At 32.8% G+C, this 21,032-nt stretch overlaps 3 protein-coding genes and 1 non-coding gene across 4 annotated transcripts; 3 read left to right on the top strand and 1 right to left on the bottom strand.

The window, feature by feature from the left end:
• Window positions 1-2,824: 2,824 nt before the first annotated feature.
• On the top strand, window positions 2,825-6,526 carry LOC131618925 (F-box/FBD/LRR-repeat protein At5g53840-like). The gene is made up of 5 exons (XM_058890075.1): window positions 2,825-3,174; window positions 3,278-3,680; window positions 4,276-4,425; window positions 4,554-4,842; window positions 6,303-6,526. Exons 1-4 carry the CDS (start codon window positions 2,825-2,827, stop codon window positions 4,839-4,841), a joined length of 1,191 nt encoding a protein of 396 aa, XP_058746058.1. The 3' UTR covers window position 4,842; window positions 6,303-6,526.
• A 1,185-nt stretch (window positions 6,527-7,711) lies between these two features.
• Window positions 7,712-9,849, top strand: LOC131620476 (LRR receptor-like serine/threonine-protein kinase FLS2). The gene has a single exon (XM_058891559.1). It carries the CDS (start codon window positions 7,794-7,796, stop codon window positions 9,723-9,725), a length of 1,932 nt encoding a protein of 643 aa, XP_058747542.1. The 5' UTR covers window positions 7,712-7,793; the 3' UTR covers window positions 9,726-9,849.
• A 19-nt stretch (window positions 9,850-9,868) lies between these two features.
• LOC131620477 (FBD-associated F-box protein At4g10400-like) lies at window positions 9,869-13,306 on the bottom strand. Its single transcript, XM_058891560.1, has 5 exons — window positions 12,739-13,306; window positions 12,144-12,624; window positions 11,885-12,034; window positions 11,460-11,748; window positions 9,869-10,139 (listed from the first exon to the last, which is right to left on the bottom strand). Exons 1-4 carry the CDS (start codon window positions 13,194-13,196, stop codon window positions 11,461-11,463), a joined length of 1,377 nt encoding a protein of 458 aa, XP_058747543.1. The 5' UTR covers window positions 13,197-13,306; the 3' UTR covers window positions 9,869-10,139; window position 11,460.
• A 5,309-nt stretch (window positions 13,307-18,615) lies between these two features.
• On the top strand, window positions 18,616-18,709 carry LOC131621205 (small nucleolar RNA snoR128). Its single transcript, XR_009289530.1, has one exon. It is a non-coding gene; the product is annotated as a small nucleolar RNA snoR128 (small nucleolar RNA).
• Window positions 18,710-21,032: the final 2,323 nt, after the last annotated feature.

Genomic DNA, 21,032 nt, shown 5'->3' with positions numbered 1-21,032 from the left:
ACGGGAAAAATTATTGAGTTTTTTGAATTAATTTAAAACAAATAGATATAATCAAATAAAATGATTAGAATTATATTAATTAAAACTTTCCTTTTATAGCATAAATAAAAACAGCAGCATGGACAAAATTTCTTAACTTAAAATATGTTTTATAATTATTTACAGTTTATAGTAACATTAAAATTAATTGAATAATTTAATGTTTTGTTAATTGAAAACAATATTAAAAAAAAGTGTACATTAACCTTTAATAACTAATTTAATATTTTGTTAATTGAAAACAATATTTAAAAAAATGTGTACGTTAACCTTTAATAACAAAATTAAAAAATAAAGGATTATTAAGATACTAATAATATTTTATCTTATTTCAAATACTCTATAAATAAAATGCATATAAAAAAATAATAAATTACTCTTGAACAAATTATATAAAATTTAAATATTGGATACAAAAAATTAAAAAAAAAATGATAAATAGGTAGTCATCAATAGAATTAAAACATTAAAAACATAGTAAATAACTTATTTTTATTTTGCCCATATTTGTGCTTCCTCCAACTAAAGCAACATATTAATATATCTTGTCTAATCTTTTTAATTTATTTTCTTTAGTCTTTTTGTCAAATGTTCTCTTAAAACATCCTTATTAGTTATTATGCTATAATCCAACCACATCAAAATCTTACATAAAAAATAAAATTGATATTAGAAAATGTTCGAAAATATAACTGTTTTAATTTTATCTTATTCAAACAAAAGATATTTAACAATATAAATCTACTGAATATGGATGTTTCATTTAATATTATTACCAATAAAATAATATATTTCATTTAATATTAATAAAATTATTTTTTTAACAGAAATTCAATTTATCAAAAAGCTTTTGCGTGGAAAAATAAAAGGACATAATAATTTATACGAAACAAATCGTATAGAAAAAACCATAAAGACCATTTATCAGAAAAGAAAAAGGGTCTAACTTCCTGTCTTGAAAGAGTCTCTCCATTTATAACCCTAATTTGCAAAAACAACAATATACATTGATGCATTCAGTGTTGAAAAATTGAAACCCTAATTTACAAACAAAGAGATGATGAACAAAGAGCAACAAAAATTCATAAAATAACAGAAAATATATCAATATAACTTTTCCAATCTTTTCAATGTATTTTTTTTCCATCATTTTCTATGTTAATGTTTAATGAACTTAAACACAAGATAGAAATTTCCTTTAGTCTTTTTGTCAAATGTCCTCTCAAAACATATCCATTCCCATCAAAATTCTACATAAAAAATATTTAGAAAATGTTTGAAAATAGAACCATTTGATCAAATTTTATCTTATTCAAACAAAAGGTCTTTAACAATATAAATCTATTGAATATGAATGTTTCATTTAAGATTATTACCAATAAAATAATATATTTCATTTAATATTAGTAAAATTGTTTTTTTGACAGAAGAAAAATAAAACGTAAACCAAACAACATTATTAAAATAATGAAATTCAATTTATCAAAAAGCTTTTGCGTGGAAAAATAAAAGAAAAAAATCATTTAATTATAATAAGAAAAAAACCATTTATCATAAAAGAAAAGAGTCTAACTTAAACAAAAGTATGCATTTTTTTTTTTATGGATTCAGCCGCAAAAAAATTGAAACCCTAATTTACAAACAAAAAACAATAATATGATGATGAACAAAGAGCAACACAAATTCATAAAATTACATAATCAAAATAATAGAAAACAGTGAATTCAAAGATGGAGTAACAAAAGGCCTTGCTGGTGAAGTTGCAGATTATGTTCGCGCCGGAAGCCTTTGTTGCAAATCTCGTAACATAGATATGATTTTACAATCAACGACTGCAAACCGATGAAATCAAATACACTTCATCCACTTTGGAAACATCCATTTTGTGAACATGTGAGATTGAAAGCTTCACTCGTTCTTCCTTCTTCTTTTTATTCTTCACAATACTATTACTATTCATTGTTGATGAACCTGTACTTAGAGAAAAGGAATGAAACAATTAATCGCTTGGTGGTGAGAGAGGAAATAAATAAAGACATGAATTTAGTTAAAGGAATAAACATAATAGGAAGTGCAAAGGTCTATAAACAGAATAGGAAGTGCAAAGGTTTATTGGTGTGTTTCCAATGTTATAATGACGAAATTCAAGAGGCTAATTGTTTTCCAAAACCAAATAATAAATATGGCGTGCTACTACACGTTCCCAAGGGGTGTATTGAATGCTTTGGATGCAGAGAAAAATTATTTAGGTCATTTGTACAGGTGAAACTAAAAAATAGATTTAATGAAAAGTAAATTTAATAAAATAAATACAATTATATTAAATGAAAGTTTCCTTTTATAGCATAAGAAAAAATATAAGAATGCATGAGAGAGCGACACTTGGCAAACTTGCCAAAGAACTCATCTTGCTTTTTTATTTTAAATAGATACTAATGGATAGTAAACTAAAGGCCCAATACTAATTAAAGCTCAATTCAACAACATTTAAAGATCCTAAGAACATTCTAGAGAACATTATAAAATAAAATACTAATATAAATTCTACTTCTAATTAATCATAATCCTTACTCTAATAATCCTTATTCTGGAGGAGCGGTTTGACCTGTTAGTAGGAGGTGATATCAGAGTCGCCGAAACTATGATGGCGCCGAATATGTTAACCTGTAAACGACGGAAAGAAGTAGAAAACCACGGTGGAGGTATCGACCGGATGAGTAGTATACCGGACTCTGTATTGTGCCACATCCTATCCTTCCTTCCAACCAAAACATCCGTCGCTACCATGACTCTCGTGTCTCGTAGGTGGCGTCACTTATGGGAGCATTTGCAGGTTTTCGACTTTGATGAGGACTCCTTTGATACAGTCCAAGAGTCCAAAAGGTTCAAAAAATTTGCACTTTTCGTGAATGCTGTACTCGCCTTCCGCAAATCCCGCGACATTCGAAACTTTCAACTCACATGCGACATTCAAAGTTCCAACCATCGTTGTGACTGCGCTGATATGTGGATCCGTGCTGCCATTAACCCCAGCCTTGAAGAACTGTCTCTCTCCATTGTCGCCGACTACCGGTTTGACAAGGACGTGGTCCTCCCTCGTTCGCTTTTGAATTGCACCAATCTTGTTTCCCTCTGGTAACCAAATTTAATCTCATCATGTTGTCAAAAATGATATTCTATAAAAAAATATTCATGATAAATAGATTATTCTCTAACCTGTCTTTTAAAAACAATGCAGTCTTGTTGGTGGTATCAGAATCAATCTTCAATATTTTGAGCTTCATTTTCCATCACTTAAGTTCCTCAAACTCGATGCGGATATTGTTGATTCCGAAATTGACTTGCTCTCTGCCTGCCCCGTCCTTGAAACTCTGCACCATATTTACTTTGTATCCGAATATTGGACCATAGTTCCTGTGCCACCCTCTTCTCAGAGGTTGAAATTTACCGGTGGAAGTTTCTCTTGGACTTTCCTTCAAGTAGGCAAAACAACATTGGGCATCATTGGCAACTTGCAGAGTATGGTGGAAGCGTGCATTGACTTCTTTCCCTCGCAAAAATGTGAATTTGTCGACCCTATTCTCGACTGCCTCCTAGTCGATGATCCGTCAGAGATACAGTTGCGTCATTCAACATCAAAGGTGAAGCTTTATTATCATGACAAATTACACTAACCCCCTAAATTCTGTCTAAATGTCATAAACACCACTTTTAGATTGACACAAACCTCTTTTATTTGTGTGTTGAAATTTCTAACTCCTCCCCTTAACATAACATGGTTAATCCTCTGTTAGAAAAACAAATAAAATCTCATAACTTACCTTACTTTAATTAACCCATATTCCAGCTAAACCCGTGAATTCAATTAAAAGAAATTAAATTTTAAATAAATTTAAAATTTTCTCTATTCTTATTGGATGTTTCTAAGAATATGAATTTAAGTTTGTTTTCATGCAAGTATTTCTAGATAGAGAAGAACAGGTGTATCAGTTGTTTTATTGTTGTGGGGTATGGAGAAAAAGATAAATTAATAGGTTCAACTATCTTTTGTCATTTTTACTAACTGCTACTTTTACTTTGTTAAATGAGTGGAGTTGAATGAACTTTGAAAACTAGGGATATGTTTTATATTGTGATATACCTCAGAAAGAGGTCACTATAATTTGCCCTTATTATTCTGGTTTATTACATATTTGTATGTGTGCTTTTATACTTACATTGTGCATGGACTTGCAGTGGTCACTTCGCTCTCGGATTCTAAACCATCCAGAATTTTGCTATTTACTTCATCTAAAGTTCATTCTTCCATGTTTCAACACAAATCTTATAGTCAATGTGCTTGAGAAGTGTCATATGATCGAAGTTTTCATAATCCAGTGCAACAAGGTTTGTTGAGTTCTCAAGTTTAATTCAAACAATCTTTGATTTGTTTATGTATGCATATATTTCTATCTATTTATCTATACAGACATACAAATACATGCTTGAGCCATGTTGTGTCTTGATGCTTGTAGGAGGAACAACCACCTTTAAGGACATGGGACCCAGAGTCAACAACAGTTCCTAAGTGTCTCAAATCCCACCTGAGTTATATTCACATAGAAGGATATCAAGGATTTGAAGATGACTTGACATTTGCTGAATATATTTTGCGCAACGGACTTGTTTTGAAGACAATGCTTATTTTTGTTGATACTTCAATGGATCAAACAATTAAGTACTATTCTGTCAAAAGATTAACTGATATACCTAGGGGATCCAACATGTGTCAACTTAAATTTGACCCAACTGTATCTTCTTAAGGTGAAAACTCTCACCGTCTACTTTTTTTTATGTATCAAAGTTCATTCAGCTTGGCTTAGTTCTAACTTCATGACAACTATATGTGCCTTTTTTTACAATATGCATTGCTCACAATTTCAGCTATGGTTCAACTTTAATCCAATACCAAATTATCTTTGATGTAGTTATTTCGCATGATAATGTCTAATTGGGAAAATATTCTAACCTTTTCCCCTATAACAATGTTTCCTTTAGGATTTCATGTTCATTGAAACTTACAAGATTTAAAATTTGCAAGATTTATAAGGTTGAAGAAAATGATGACCTTTACACACTATGCTTAATAATAGAAAATTTCCTAGATAATATGCTACATATAGTAACTAAGTGGTTTTCTTTGAAGTGCTCATGTTATTATAGCAAACAAATCTTTGTTTGTTTGAGGTGTTGGTGCGCACTTTGATGAATCCGGGTTATGCTGTGAATGAACCACTCTATTATAATCTGGTTATGATTTCTGTATTTATGAGATTGATTGATCTTCTAGAAAACCTAAAATAAAGAAAATAAGCTTTCCAAAAAAATAGAGAAGATATTATCATGTTTTACATTACTATTAAAACTTATAGTTAGAATCAAACCAAATCTGATCAAAATCGAAAGTGACCTGGACCGTAAATACTCATGTTAATAGTTTGAGTTTGTGGTCTCTCCATTTTTGATGATGTGACCCAACTTTCCGATCTCCACGGTTCCACTCACCGTCTCAAACACCTGTTCTTGACTTTCGTATCTTGAAAAAGTTCCGAAATCTCATTTCTAACGAGCCCAAGAAGCTCGATTCTGTGAAAGCAACACCGTTCCAGTTTGAGATCCTTAACATAGTTGTGCTACATCACTGCCATGTTAATGACTCTCATCTGCTGGGAAACCCGATTTGGGATCGGAAACCCGATTTTATAAATGGGAAACAGTTATCTGTTGTGCTCCTCTCAAGGTCTCAGGTTCGAATCCCGCTAGGTGCAAACAATTCATGTGGGGCCAGTCTATACAGAGCTTTGCTCTGGCTTTAAACGGGACCCCCGCAAGTGGACGGTGGGATTGGTCCTCTTGGATTAGCCGGTCGCAAGGCCGGATACCAAGATTTCAAAAAAAAACCTGTTGTGTTTGTATAGTCTTAAAGTTTGCCTAGGCTTAAGCCAAAATTCAATTTTGTGAAATTCAATATTTGAGCAAAGAAAAACAGAAGATCAGGTTCCAATTTATCTGTTATATGTTGTCTTTGTTATTATTAGATACCTTCACAAATTATTATATTAAGGCTATCTGTTATGAATGTGATTTGTTAAACCTTAATGTCTATGGATTGAAATTGTGACTTACTTGGTAACTTTTTGTATCTCTGCAGATTGTTTAGGTATTTGCCAGACACAGTAAATTTTATCGGCTTTGAATAACTTTTTCTGCTATATGTTTGGCAGTGTGTATTTGGAGTGCTATGATTTGGGATGCTGGCAAAATCATGTTTGTTCAAATTCTTGGGGCTTCATTAACAAGATGACATTGATATCAAAACATATAAATATGTATTTTGCATTTCAGCATGTAAGTTTTTTTTGGTTGGCTAATATCAAGACATGATATGTCAAAGGTCATACCAATTTTGTTTAAAAATCATTGGAAAATCCGAGTCATCACCTTTAAATATGGGTTTTTGAAGTCACTTGTTTAGAGCTACTATTTATCTGTATCTGTGCTTGAAGTTTGCTGCATATTTTGATCACAAGTATTTGATTTTCTTTACTAAGCCATGTTCATTGCAGCTTTAAACATGGCTGTTGATAATGTTTATAATTTTCAAGCTTCTTAGAATAAATAAGTAAATCAATGGAATTTAAGAGTGTGAGAGTTGCTTTTGAATGTTGTGTTTTCTCGAGTCATCCTTACTCCCTACATAACAAACTATAAGGCTATGTTTGGGAGTTTGGAGGGAAAGGGAGGGGAGGGCTTTAAAAAATAAGAAGAATTGGGTGAAAAGAATAAAAGGATTTTGAGTAGAGGGTTTTGGAGGGTTTGGTTTTATTCATAACACCAAAAACCCCATAAAATGGGAGAACTCAAAAATTGTATTGAAGGAGGGTTTTGAAAGGCTTATATAAATTTTCCAAATATCTTTTAGGTTGTTATACTATTTTGAAAATTAAAAATTTTGTAATGATTATGACTCTTTTATCATTCTAAACAAAATTATTTTTTCAAAAAATGTCAAATATTTCTCTATTTTTTTAAAAATTCGTTTTTGGAAGCCTTCCCCTCCCCTCCCCTCCCCTCCATACTTCCAAACATAGCCTAAGTAAATTTTGTTTTTTAAAGGCTCCTGAACACGTCATTTCCTTTGTCATTTGATGTCCTTTTGGCAATTTAATCTAAGGAAGGCACTTTAACATGATATTATATTGTTATTTAAAAATTTAGAAGCTGCAAAATAATTTAATTTCTCCTTTTAACAATCATCTACCAGTAGCATCATCACAAGTAATAAATCATTAAAAAAAAGGTCAATGTGTGCAGCATTAAAAGAGTAAATTAGGCTCTCTAATTGAAGATAGCTCTTGCAATTTTTAAACAAAGGACCAATTTTATTCCGTATATAAAAATTGTTAAAAAACAGAACAGTAATTCAGGTCTGAATATGAAGCATAAAGTAATAAAAAATCGTTTTTCAAGGCATTTGTGAGGACATCATGACCCAGACACAAATATGCTTTTCATGACCCAGACACAAATATCTTTTCATAACATAGAAGTAATAAAAAGAAAAAGGTAATACAAAAGATAAAGCTAGATCTCTAAGAATCCTTTAATCATGTGCCTAATGGATTTTGTTTACCATAAATGAAAACAGACATGCAATTCTTAAGTACTTGCAGATTCAAGATTGCATCTCTTAAGAGCCAACTATACTAAGCAGCATGAATCATAAGCTTCTAAAGATAGTTGCAATGTTGATAATCCTAGTTCTTGGAGACACAGTTTCGACCGTGGAAGCCTGCAGTTCCAATGACATGGAAGCTTTGATGAGTTTCAAGAAAGGAATTCAAATAGACACATCGGGCCGCTTAGCGAAATGGGTTGGCAAGAATTGCTGCAAATGGGAAGGTATTGTATGTGAAAATGCAACCTTTAGAGTGAAAGAGATCAATCTACCAGGATTCATTTCTAATGATGAAGGATTATTCCAAACACAGATGATAGGTTGGATTTCTCCTTCAATAGTACTTCTCACATCACTTGAAGTTATCGATCTTGGTGGTTTAATTGGTCTTAGTGGAACAATTCCACTCAACATTGGTAATCACTTAAGAAATCTCCAAAAGATTTACCTCTATGGTAATAATTTAACTGGTTCAATACCAGAAAACATTGGAGAGTTGAAGAATCTTCAAGAACTTGCTCTTCATGAAAATGAGTTATCCGGGTCTATTCCTTTGAGCATTGGAAGTTTGAAGAATCTCAAAAGATTGTTGCTTTATTCAAATCAACTTTCAGGTAAAATACCTAACTCACTCAAAAAATTGAAACTTTTGGTAGAGTTGGACGTTCACAACAACAGGCTTACCGGTGGAATACCTGATAAAGTCGGTGAAATGCTTTCTCTTCAAAAGCTTGATCTTTCAAACAATTTGTTAACTGGAAAGGTACCATTTTCACTAACTAATTTAACTGTCATTTCGGTTTTGTACCTTGACACCAACTATCTCGAGGAAGCCATTTCGTTTCCCTCGAGACCGGGTGAAATGTCTTGTTTAGCCTTCTTAAGACTCAATAACAATCATTTTGCTGGAAATATACCTTCCAATTTTGGTTATCTAGTATCACTTCAAAGAGTTTCGTTATCAAACAACAGACTTGAAGGAACACTGCCATCTAATTTAGGAAATCTGGTGTCATTGACTGAGTTGTATATCAGTGAGAATTTCTTATCTGGCCAAATACCAAAATCAATAGGCAAACTTTCTCAGCTCATAATGTTGAACATTTCTAGAAATTTGATTGAAGGACCATTACCTCAAGAGATGTCTTCTCTTCAAAATCTTCAAACACTCGATCTTTCTTTCAACCGTTTGAATCTCTCTTCAATCCCAAAATGGATAGCAAAAATGCCATCGCTTTCTCAAATATACTTCGCCGGCTGCAAAATCAAGGGCCGAATTCCAGACTTTTTACAAACAACCATCAGTCCAATTCAAGAACTCGACTTGTCGGCAAACCTTCTTAGTGGAAGCATTCCATCATGGATTGGAAGCTTAAATCAACTCTACATGTTAAATCTCTCAAGAAACACTATTTCTTCATACATCCCTAATTCTTTTAGAAACTTGCATGATTTGTCAGTTCTTGATCTTCATTCAAATAGACTAACAGGCTCCATATCTCCAATTTTCGACATGGAACAGAGTACTTTTGGAGGATCATTAAAATTTGTGGATCTTTCTGATAACAAATTGTCAAGAGGAATAGAGGAAATTGGTTTAGGAGGGCAATGTGATATTCAGTTTCTCAATTTGTCTCATAATCTTCTAAAAGGTAAGATACCAAATGGTATTGGGAGAATGAACTCTATAAATAGTTTGGATTTGAGCTTCAACGGGTTAGGATTCAAGTTACCTGGGGTGCTGGAAAATTTAACCTCATTAGAGGTATTGAAGCTGCAGGAAAATCAGTTGAATGGAAATATACCAATTGGATTTCTGAAGTTGATAAAGCTGAAGGAATTGAACTTGTCTTATAATCTTCTTGAAGGGGAAATTCCAGAGGGCAAGCCTTTGATTGATTTTCCAGAGAGTTGTTATTTTGGAAATAAAGGTTTATGTGGAAAACCTCTATCTCCTTGTAAACCTTGAGAAGTATCAAATTTAGTCCTATATAAGTTAAATCTATAAAATAGAATATTCACTTATTTCACTAGGAAAAGGATAGAGTACTTATTTCCCTTCATTCTTCATGTTTCCCTCAAGAAATAGAAACTTATGAAAACTATTGATTTTTTTGGTGGATTTGTGTAATATTGATTTTTCTTTAATTGAACAAAAATGCAGAATTTCAAACTTGCATTTATCAATGAATATTAACAACTGAAAAACTTGATTTCCTTCACAATTTTAAAGTATGAATTATTTTTGTTGAACTCAGCTGAAATGGAAAATACATATTCATACATTTGCTCCCATTGTCATCTTTTCAAGACGCCGTAAGAATCTGACCAAACACCAAACATGAATCCCCAGCTTCAGAAATCATGGCAGTCCAATCAAGCACTGCCAAACATATAACAGAAGAAGTTATTCAAAGCCCATAAAGTTTAGTTAACTATCAAGACCGAAAATTAAAAATCAGCAAATGCCTAAATTATCAGACACAAACATGATCTTAGTCAGTCCTTTGGATACAGAGGTACAAAGTTTATAACCAGTTTTAAGGATTTTAAACCGGTTTTTGACATGAAAATTTAGTTTTGAAAAATGATTTATAACTTTAAAACCCCATCTTAAACCAGATTCCTATTTTTTCTATACCAATTTCGAACATAGAATCAGTTTTTAACTTCGTATTCTTGGATAATTGTTTGTGGTGTGATATTTGGACAAAATATATCGGTTATACCAATTTGGCTGTTGATAGATGCATTATTCATTATTGTTTCAAATATCATGTTGGCAACAAATCAAAGTAAACCATTGATGTGGGTACCTACAGTAATTACTAATGATGAAACTATCTAACCAACTCTACTAAACTATATATCTATTATTCTACTAAATATGAAATGAAATGAAGTAACTAACTGACTATGAAAACAATTAATAGAAAACTAACCAATTACTCTATAACAGGATGTAATCTTTTTTTTTTTGTGAATAAGAGGATGTAATCATGTAACATTAAATAAGGATTGTGTAATTTCAAAGAAACTAACCAACTCTAATCGGATCTAATCATCTAACAAAAACTTTTGCACTTGTTATAAAGTTTTGGATGAAGGAATAGTGCAAAATATTAAAAATATCAAGATCAAATCTCAATAGTTTTTCTCAATAGTTATCCAACTCACAAATCTTAAGATCTTTCTCAATAGTTTTTTTTAAAGTTTTTCAAGATCCATCTGATCTACTCTTCTTACTACAAAATCTAACCATCCTAAAAAAAGGAAATTTTAATGTATACAAAAAAGGCATCTAAAAATCAAGTACATAATGTTGTATCAAAAACCATATTTCTATCCAAAAAATTTCAAGATCTTCCTCTACCTCTAACAGTTTGACTAACCTCCATCTGATCTACTCTTCTTACTATAAAATCTACATATCTTCTCTCTACACACTCAAACCTCCTAAGTCTAGTTTTCACACCATCTTTTCTACTATAGATGCTACCCAACACTCTTTAATACTGTCATTTCAAATCTAATCTCGAATAGTCTTACCATTCAACCAAAGCAACATCCTGATCTATGATATACTTAAAATAAAAAAAATGCTAACAAACTTATTATCATGAAACACATAATTGTGCACATGAAACCTGAAAAATCCATAATTCAGTAAGCCAAATAAAAAAGAGACAATAAGAATTCTCACCTTAAGGAGACACATTCGGGTCAAATTTAAGTTGGCATGTGACAGAGCCCCTTGGTATATCGGTTAATCTTTTGCGAGAACAATACTTGTTTGTGAGGTCCATGGAAGTATCAAATGAAATAAGCATTGTGTCCAAAATCTGTCCGTTATGCAAAATATATTCAGCAAATGCTAGCTCGTCTTCAAATCCTTGATATCCTTCTATGTGAATATATGTCAGGTGGGATTTGAGACATTTTGGAACTGTTGTTGACTCTAGCTCCCATGATCCGAAAGGTGGTTGCTCCTCCTACACGCAATAAGGGACAAAATGACTCAAAAATATATTTATGTGTGTTGATAGATAGATAGATAGATAGATAGATAGATAGACAGATAGATAGATACATATATATACATGTAATTGAACTTGGAACTCAACAAACCTTGCTACATTGAATTATGAGAACTTGAAGCACATGACATTTCACAAGCACGTTGAGCATCAGATTATTGTTGAAGCAAGGAAGAATGAACTTCAGATGATTTAAATTGCAAAATTCTGGATAATTTAGAACGGGGTTGCAAAGTGGCCTCTGCATGTACAGGATATCAACAAGTGATATGCAAAGTTAGTACAAAACTACATACATAAAGTAAGAGTACTTAGAAGTTAGAACAATAATAATAATAATAAAATTTGACCTTTGATGTGGAATGACGGAAAAGTAGATGTAAATCACCATTTTGATGGTGGAGGAGGCAGAGTATAGGGTCGACAAAATCACTCGGGCGCAGAGAAAAAACATCGAGATATGCTTCCTCCACATTTTGAAAGTTGCCAATGATACCCAGTGTGGTTTTGGCTATGCCACCAATGCCCATTGGTTTAAGCCAATCAGAATCTATTTCAAGGCAAGTCCAAGAGAAACTCCGTTGGGAAGATTTCAACCTCTTGGAGGAAGATGGCACTGGAACTTTGGTCAAGAATGAAGAATCAAAGTAAGTATCAATAGTTTGTAGCACAGGGCAGCCAGAGAGAAAGGGAACTAACGGATCCATAATGTCAATCTCGTTTTGCACAATGTCTGTATCAAGCTCCATAATGCCTGGGTCGATTTTCAACTTCTTCAACGACGGAAAATGAACCGAAGAATGGATCCTCATATGGATTGAACCAAGTAGACTGATTTCAAAAGACAGTTTACATAATAACATTCAAGTTAGCTTCAACTTATCACCTAAAGATTTATAAAAATAAATTTCATAAAATTTAAAAATAGCATTAAAATAAAGTTACCTGAGAGAAACGAGATTGGTACAGTTGAAGAAAGAACGAGGGAGGAGACAGAGTCGTGTTCCATAGGCGTTGTCAATGGTGAGATCCAGCTCTTCAAGGTGGGGCCCGAGGGCAGCGTCGAGCCACACGTCAATGCAGTCGCCGGAAAACTTGTAAAAATCCGAGATGGTGCAACTGAGATGGAATTTTCGAATGTTGCGAGATTTACGGAGGGAAAGCACGGCGTTCGCAAAAAATGCAAACCTTTTGAACAGTTTGCGAAATTCGCCGTTCCAGTCGGAGTCGTCAAAGTGGAAGGCGTCGAGATGCTTCCAGAGGTGGCGCCACCGGCGAGACACAAGGCTCATCTTCGCGACGGAGGTTCTCGTTGGGAGGAAGGAGAGTATATGGCAGAGAATAGGGTCTGGTAGAGTGCTTATCATGTCGTTTTCTACTTCTTTCAGTCGTTTCGACGCCATGGTCGTTTTCCTTGAGCTCAATTTTGAATTTCCTTTTACTTCAAATTCTGACCTAATTGCGAGTGAATCAAATTACAAAAGAGGACGTCTATTACATTTGCATCCAGAGTTCAAAGCATGGATGGCATGGACCCATACTTACACTAATGCCTCTTTTTCTAGCAATTTTTTGTTTAAAAAATATATAAAATAACAAATTAAATTTGTAACAAGAGAAAATTGTATAATCATTGTATTGTATTTGGACTATATCATGCATTAGATACATTAATTATTAAATGAATTTAAAAATTATTTTTCTCACATTAATTATTAAATGAATTTAAAAATTATTTTTCTCTTATAATATATTAATACTTCATCTCAGTGATTATTAACTATTTAAAGTGGTGTAATAAAACTCGGACTGAACCAACTAGATTGATTAGTTAAATCGAAAATTAATGAATAGGACGGTCTGATAAAGTCATAAAATTCGTGACAACTGATTTAATGAAAATCAATAATTTATCTAGTTTATTGGTTCATCGTATCCCTTAAAAGTTAGCTCTCAAGTTTATTGTATACTCTCAAGAATAACTCTTATGTTTGGATACAATAAAAAGAATGGAGCGGAGCGAGATGGAATAGAGCGGAACAGAGTAGAATGGAATAAAATCAGAGTTTGAAAATATTTTTAGAAAATTTTAAAAATTGTGTAGCGGAAAGTAAAATTGCAGAAGGTAAAATGTGGAAATATAAAGAATTTTAAGGGAAGAGATAAGACACTGAAAGTTATAGAGGTTCTGTAATAAAAGAAACGATACATAATCCTCTCCCCAACAATTGTTCTTTAGAGTATCCAATAAACTTAATAGCTTTTAGTAGGTTGATCTTACCGAAACAAGCTTTTATCACAGCCTAAGCTTGAACCTAAACTTAGTTTGGTCACACGCTAACCTAGAACCTAAACGGAGGCTTGATCACACATACTCCAAACAAAAGTTTTTCACATGTTTAGCTTCATACTCAAACAAATAATCCCTAAATGGATAAAATGTTCAACCAAGGTAAAAACAAACTTCTTTAATGAACTTATCAACTACCATTTCAGAATTACAGATTCCTCACTCGCAAAATGACTTTCTCCAAAATCACCACGGCTAAACCTTTAGTGAGAGAAAGAAAACAAAAGAATTTTTTGAGAAAGAGTGAGAAGTGAGAAATAAAATCACGTTTCTTAATGTAAAAAGGAGTGAGAAAGGTTCTCTATTTATAGAATACATGTTGGCACAAAAAAGAAAAAACTTTAAGGCCAGTAATGAAGTGCATATCGATTGGCATCATGCTCCAATCAATAGGTATGTCTGACTTAATCATTTAATAGGCTCAAAATAATAAGAAAAGATATTCAGTCAGTATACATCATTAAGATTTTGTCTTAATCACTTAGGGCACATTCTAGAACTGACCTAATCGATTATGCTAAGGTTCCAATCGATTAGCAAAGACAAAATTTTGCCCAGAGCTTTTCTGACAACTCTTAACTCATCTGGCACAACTTTAAGGTATTTTTTAAAGTGTTTCATTGAGAAAAAAATTTGAAAGTAAATTTATGTATGTGTGAGATTTTCTTCCCAATTTTGTTCATATTCATAGGTTTGGGTAACAAATAAATAAAATTTTATTTTTAAAAAAATGAACTAATTTAGCAGGGGTTATAAACCTCCGTAGTTTTTCTAAAACTGTCACAATCAGCATTGAAAATAAAACTCATGACAGTTTGAAATATTCGCAAATAACTATCTAAGGTAGTTCACTAACCGTAGTAAGTATTAACGACTGTTGGAGTGGCGATTTTCCAAACCATCGCATATCATGCTGGCGACACACACTTTTGTGATAGAACAAAAATTGTCGTAACCCAACAATTGCAGCAGTTTGAACCGCCATTTTTTCTTGTAGTGATATATTTCATTTGGTTGTCATCATCAGATAGTTAATTTCATCAAACCCTAACGATCTGGTTTCATATTTATTCGCTCTTTGGTTATCATCAAGGACAAGTTCATCTTTAATAGTTATCATCATCAAAAGTATATTCTATAACCTGCAAAACAAGGTTCCACATTCTCCCTCTTTTTATGATGACAACACATCTTTTAGGGAGGTGGCAAAAGAAATAAGATATATTTTTTGGAGTAATTAAACTCCCTCTGAATTAAGTAGGGAGTTTTCTCTATTCCCTTTAAGAGTGTACTTCTCCCCCTTTGTCGAAATCAAAAAGGCATGTAAAGATGCATTACGATAAATTTAAATATGCAAACATAGGCAATTAAACATTTAGGAAAAGGGAAAAACATTGTTTTATACATTGATAGAAATGACTAGGAATTCAAAATACAAAAATGGAAATTACGAAATTGAAAAATACGGAAAGCATGAAATAACTTGATAAACTAAGCATTATAAGACAATATCATTCAATGTCAGAGGCATCACCATCTCTTGCCATGATTTTCTTCATATCCTCGGCTAAAATTTAACAAAATTTCAAATCCTTGTCGATTTTGGTATCTTCTTCCTCATCTGGTTCTTTTTCCCATTCCTCCATGATTGTCGAGTCATCCTGAATTTATCCATGCTTGACAAGAACTTTAGTTTCTATAAGAGAAGTATAGGTGATCCTATGGTTGGTTGAGTCTTCATATTCATCCATGGTGTCAATGTTGAAGGTAGTTAGGAGCCTTGTGATAATTGGCCCATAGGGGCGTCCTGCTTTTGGAATCTCTTTGCATCGAATCATGTGGTTTATATTTCTTGGAAAAAGGATCCTAATTAAAAGGTAGTGAATGATCCAAATCTTTGGTTTCAAGTGGATGGATATGAAACAGACTTTATTCTTTTCTATAGGGTTGATGATAAAGGTATTAAGGGAAATAGAGTGTTTGAAGTTTCTAAAGTCTAGGGGTTTATCAGGGATATAGGCTACTCATATAATAGGAAGCTCAAAGATTCTCCCAAAGTGATCTTCGTGAAGGTCTATTTCCACAATCCTAGTAGATGTTCTTAAGAAGGTTCCTAAAAGTTTTAGGTTTAGGTAGAACTCTCTTACTAGATTTGGGAAGGATCTATCAGGTATTTGCATGAAGGAATCTTTGAGTGAGGCTTGACAATTTTGATGATAAGGTTTGTCACTCAAGAGGTTTGGATTCATGTACTAGGGCTGAATTACCTTTTTTACTAGAATTGTCATCTTCTCTTCTTGCTTTCGATTTAATAATCCTCTAGTGAACACTCCTTCTTGGTGTTTCTCTAGGTTTTTGACTTAAGGATACCATGATGATGCTTATGACAAAACAACTCACACAAGAAAGACAGTAAAAGAGATGAATTTTAAGATACAAGAAATAGTGAGAGGGCATACCTATTTATAGTGCGTGTTTTGACGTTTTGGTCGTGTATTTCTCACAAACAATCAATGGAGATTATGCTAATTGAAAATCAAGGCAAGATCATTCCAGATTTGAAGTGTCAATCGATTGGCTAATGGCCCTAATCGATTGGATAATCAAATCTTCTAGGTTTTTTAGAGATATTCATTACATCAAAAATTTGACTCACTTGGAGTGCACATTTGAATTTGGATTTTATTTTGAATTAAGAGCTCAAAGCCTCTCTAATTGATTTCTGTGAGGTTCCAATCAATTGGACTTTTGTTGTTCGGTCTCCTTGGTGCATTTTGGGCCTTGTGCTGGATTTCCTTAGTTTTCTACACCCCAATTCAGCCTTATTGCACCTCCTTTCTATAATACACTTAGACTCATTATTTGGTTAGTGAAAATATTTTACTAAGATGAAAAAAATTAAAACCACTATTTTAAGGGATTAATCAGAGTTTTTCGATCATTTTAACCTTAAAATAGTGTACTACCTTTCATATCAAAAGACTTTGATAAAAACTTCCTTTAAATGAAAACACCAAGCATATTATGATGTGTCCTTTTCTACACACCATTGGATGCGATAGTTGATATAACCAATGAGATGAACAAGTCCATTACAGACATATTCACTCAATTGATTATTGAGAATCTTGAGATATTCTTAAAACACTTTCTTTGATCATTGTGATTGATATTCGATGTCACCATACATTATTGGATTAGAGAGACCAAATGATAAGTCTGTAGTGTACTTATTGTTTTATTGGTTGTTTCTTTCTTTTGCTTCAGCCTATTCGTATTCCCTTTGTCCGATAACATATTCTCTACAATTTTAACCTTGCAAATCCAATTAGTGATAAAATGCTACTTCCTTCAAATACAAGGGTTGAGCAAGCCATTTATAAGACCACTTATGTTAATATCTATAAAGATGCATCACATGTCCTTCTGAAAACCCTATTTTCATCAAAGAACCTTGAAAGTAAATAAGATATCCACATTAAGATTTGACTATTATTTTAAGTATGTGCCTATAACTAGTATTACTAAAATGAACAAGGTTCCGTAAAACCCTAGCCTTTCTTCAACTATCTACCCAATACTATCTACCCAAATCAACTATTTACCCAATACTATAATATTGCCCAAACTGACTAATATACCTTTTCTTCATAAAATTATTACACTAACAAAAGGCTATCTAAGTAATTAACAAATTAAAAATTGGTCTTTGCCATTTGTGTGATTTTCATTGGACAAACTCAAATAGTTTTGTACTTCCATACATTTTCAATACATTTTCATTCTCTCTCTGTCATTTTCTCTCGTCTCCCCTCTCTTCTCCATCAAACCCTAGCCGTCGTCGGCCCTTTCTCCGGCCACCACCACCTTAAATGAAAATATTAAGCCCATTTTCATATTCTCCATCTCACGGGTGTCACAAGGAACCGATTGGATTTTTATTTCAAGCGATCTCGCCGTTGACCGTCGCCTCTCCTTCTCCGATAGTGCATCTCCTTCGTATTCCATTAATATTTGAATGTTTTTTATAAACCCCTCTCTTTCTCTCATTAACATGAAATCGAGTTTCGTTTTTCTCCATTTTCACTGTGTTTTCGTATGTTTATTGTCAAAATTGCATTTTTAATTGGTTATTATTGAACGTAAAGTGTTGAGTTTTAATTTGTGTTGTGTATTATTTCAGGGTCAGTTTTCCTTAGAAATGTAATTTCCGTGATGGTGTGGTTACTTTGGAGGCTGATAAAAATGGCTACAATGGAATTGTGGAGAATGAAGAACCAAAGGAAGAGTTGTCTTCTGATGGAGAAAGCCTGCCGTTGGATTTCCTTGAAAAGATTAATTTACAGGTTGTTTTTCCTTTCCCTTTGGTATTTGAATCTAAGAGAACTAACTGAGTTTGGATTCATGTTTTTTTTCTGTCTACTGTTTTTTGTTTTCCACTTTGTTAGATTGATTTGTATTTTCATGTTGTGTTGCTATGATGAAACTTAGTTTATTGATGGCATTCGTAGAATGCTTTGAGATACTTCGGCATTCATGTCAAACCTGAGTAGTTTATCTGAGCAAAACCCTCATATGCATCGTCCTCCGAACTCTTCATGTGAAGAATCATAACGAACCCCTTGTCTTTCTCTTTTTACAGCTTCTGTTTTTGATTTTTGATAAAAAAAATAATAATGCTTTCAATGTCTATTTCATGTGATTTTGCCCTAGCATTTGTTTCATGTCTATTTGTTCTATTGTTTTCAGGATGAATTTTTGTTGTGGCTGGATTTATGCGCATTTTACCACGATTTAAGGATTTTATAATTCGTTTTCTTGGTTGATTAAGGCAGTGACTTAAGAGGTTTTCTAACTCAGCTTTGTCCTTCAAATCTAGTGTGTTTGCACATCAGGTATTATTTGATTTTGTATTATTTTTTAATACCTCTAAGACCTAAACGTTTTAAACTACAATTGTGTCCTATGATATTGTATAGAACCGGGTAGCTCGATTGTTGTCTACTATAATCATATAATATGTATTTTATGTTGCACGACAGGAAGCTGTGCAACAAAGAGAAGTGGCTCAAAAGATTTCCCTTCAAGCATTAAGAGATGCTCGGCCACCGACACAGTTGTTTGATCCCTTAAGTATGTGTTCTTTTTACAATTCTATTTTTGGTCTATCTATGCACTTTTCATTTGTTTTCGTAACTAATTAACTTTAGTTTTGGTGTTTTCTTTCAGGATGTTTTCAAATTTATGCAAACAGAGGTAAATTTCACTAAACTCTTATTATACTTTAATGTGTTAGCAGTTTGAATCATCGTGTGGTTGAGTAGACAATAGATTGATTCCATTGTTCTCCATATTTCCTTTTAATGTCGCTATTACATGTTCTTGCTATACCTTTTATGATTAACTGTGTTATAGTTTACAATCCATTAAATCGGTTATTTTCTTCTCCATCAATCTTTTCTTTGATGCCGCCACATAAGATCTTTCTTCCTGCCGCACAAATCTTCTCTGATTCTCTATTGTAAGAACGAAAACCCTAAAAGTATTATATATTGTGTTTGGTCTTAACTTGCAGTTTGATGAATATCTAAAAATATGTTGATTGTTACTTTTGGAGATACATTCAAACTGGTGCCAAAATCATTATTTTCTTCATTTGTAAAGTTGATGTCCTTTGTGGTGGTCTTTTTACCAACACAGTTTGCCAAAATCATTATTTTCTTCATTTGTAAAGTTGATGTCCTTTGTTGTGTTCTTTTTACCAACACTTGGCTGCTGTTAGTTATTTTCTTTCATAGATTACCAAATTATCATTTTGTGATAAAAGAAAAATATTGAAATAAGATTAAGAGTTAATTGTGTATCAATTACAGGACGGGGCAATTGCACCATAAAGCTTGGATAATTTGCTATCTAGCATTCATGATTGCTAACTAAAGAAGAAAGAGCCTGCAAATAAAAAATTATGACAACTTTGGAATTATGAGAACTAACTATCCATGTCTGACTTTCCTCTCTGCAAATTCCTTTCGCCTTAATTTTGTGCCAATTGCTTCGGTAATTGCATTTTTTCTATCCTATTCTATTTTATTCCTTTCAAATAAAATGCTGACTGAAATTTTGAGGATTTTCTTTGTAGGATTTTATTTTTAACTGTGAGGTTTGTCTGTGGCCTTCATTTTTTTTACAAACTGAGACTGCCACAATGTGGCTCCAATCTTCAACAGGTTACTATGCTATTGTTTCAGAGTCATTGCTAATGTTCATATTTAGCATAGAGTTTAGGCCTGAAATATCTATCTAGCTTTAACGTGTTGTTTCAATTAATAGTTATTATTCTCCGACTAATTGCAGTATACAAGCAGGAGAAGATTGAAGAAAAATTCAAAGCTGAGGTCATCTCTCTACTACAAGGAAACTCTTTAGTTTATTTATATTTTTACAAGCCTTCATAACATTGCTAAAACTCTGGTTTCTTGAATATAGATGTGTAAAATTGGTGAAAGTATAACAGTCATATATCATTTGTGAAGGATAGAAAAACACTTAGAAAGGGGGGGTTTGAATAAGTGTAGCTTTAAAAACTTGACAGATAAAAATAAATTGCACAGTTATTTTTATCCTGGTTCGTTGTTAACTAAACTACTCCAGTCCACCCCCGCAGAGATGATTTACCTCAACTGAGGATTTAATCCACTAATCGCACGGATTACAATGGTTCTCCACTTAGTCAGCAACTAAGTCTTCCAGAGTCTTCTGATCACACACTGATCACTCCAGGGACAACTGCTTAGATACCCTCTAAGACTTTTCTAGAGTATACTGATCCACACGATCACTCTAGTTACAACCTGCTTAGATAACCTCTAACACTTCCTAGAGTATTCTG

Source organism: Vicia villosa, linkage group LG7 (assembly GCF_029867415.1).
Source record: "Vicia villosa cultivar HV-30 ecotype Madison, WI linkage group LG7, Vvil1.0, whole genome shotgun sequence".
NCBI classification, from domain to species: Eukaryota; Viridiplantae; Streptophyta; class Magnoliopsida; order Fabales; family Fabaceae; genus Vicia; species Vicia villosa.
Note: the sequence above shows the minus strand (reverse complement) of the source record. Positions and strands in the feature narration are given on the sequence as shown.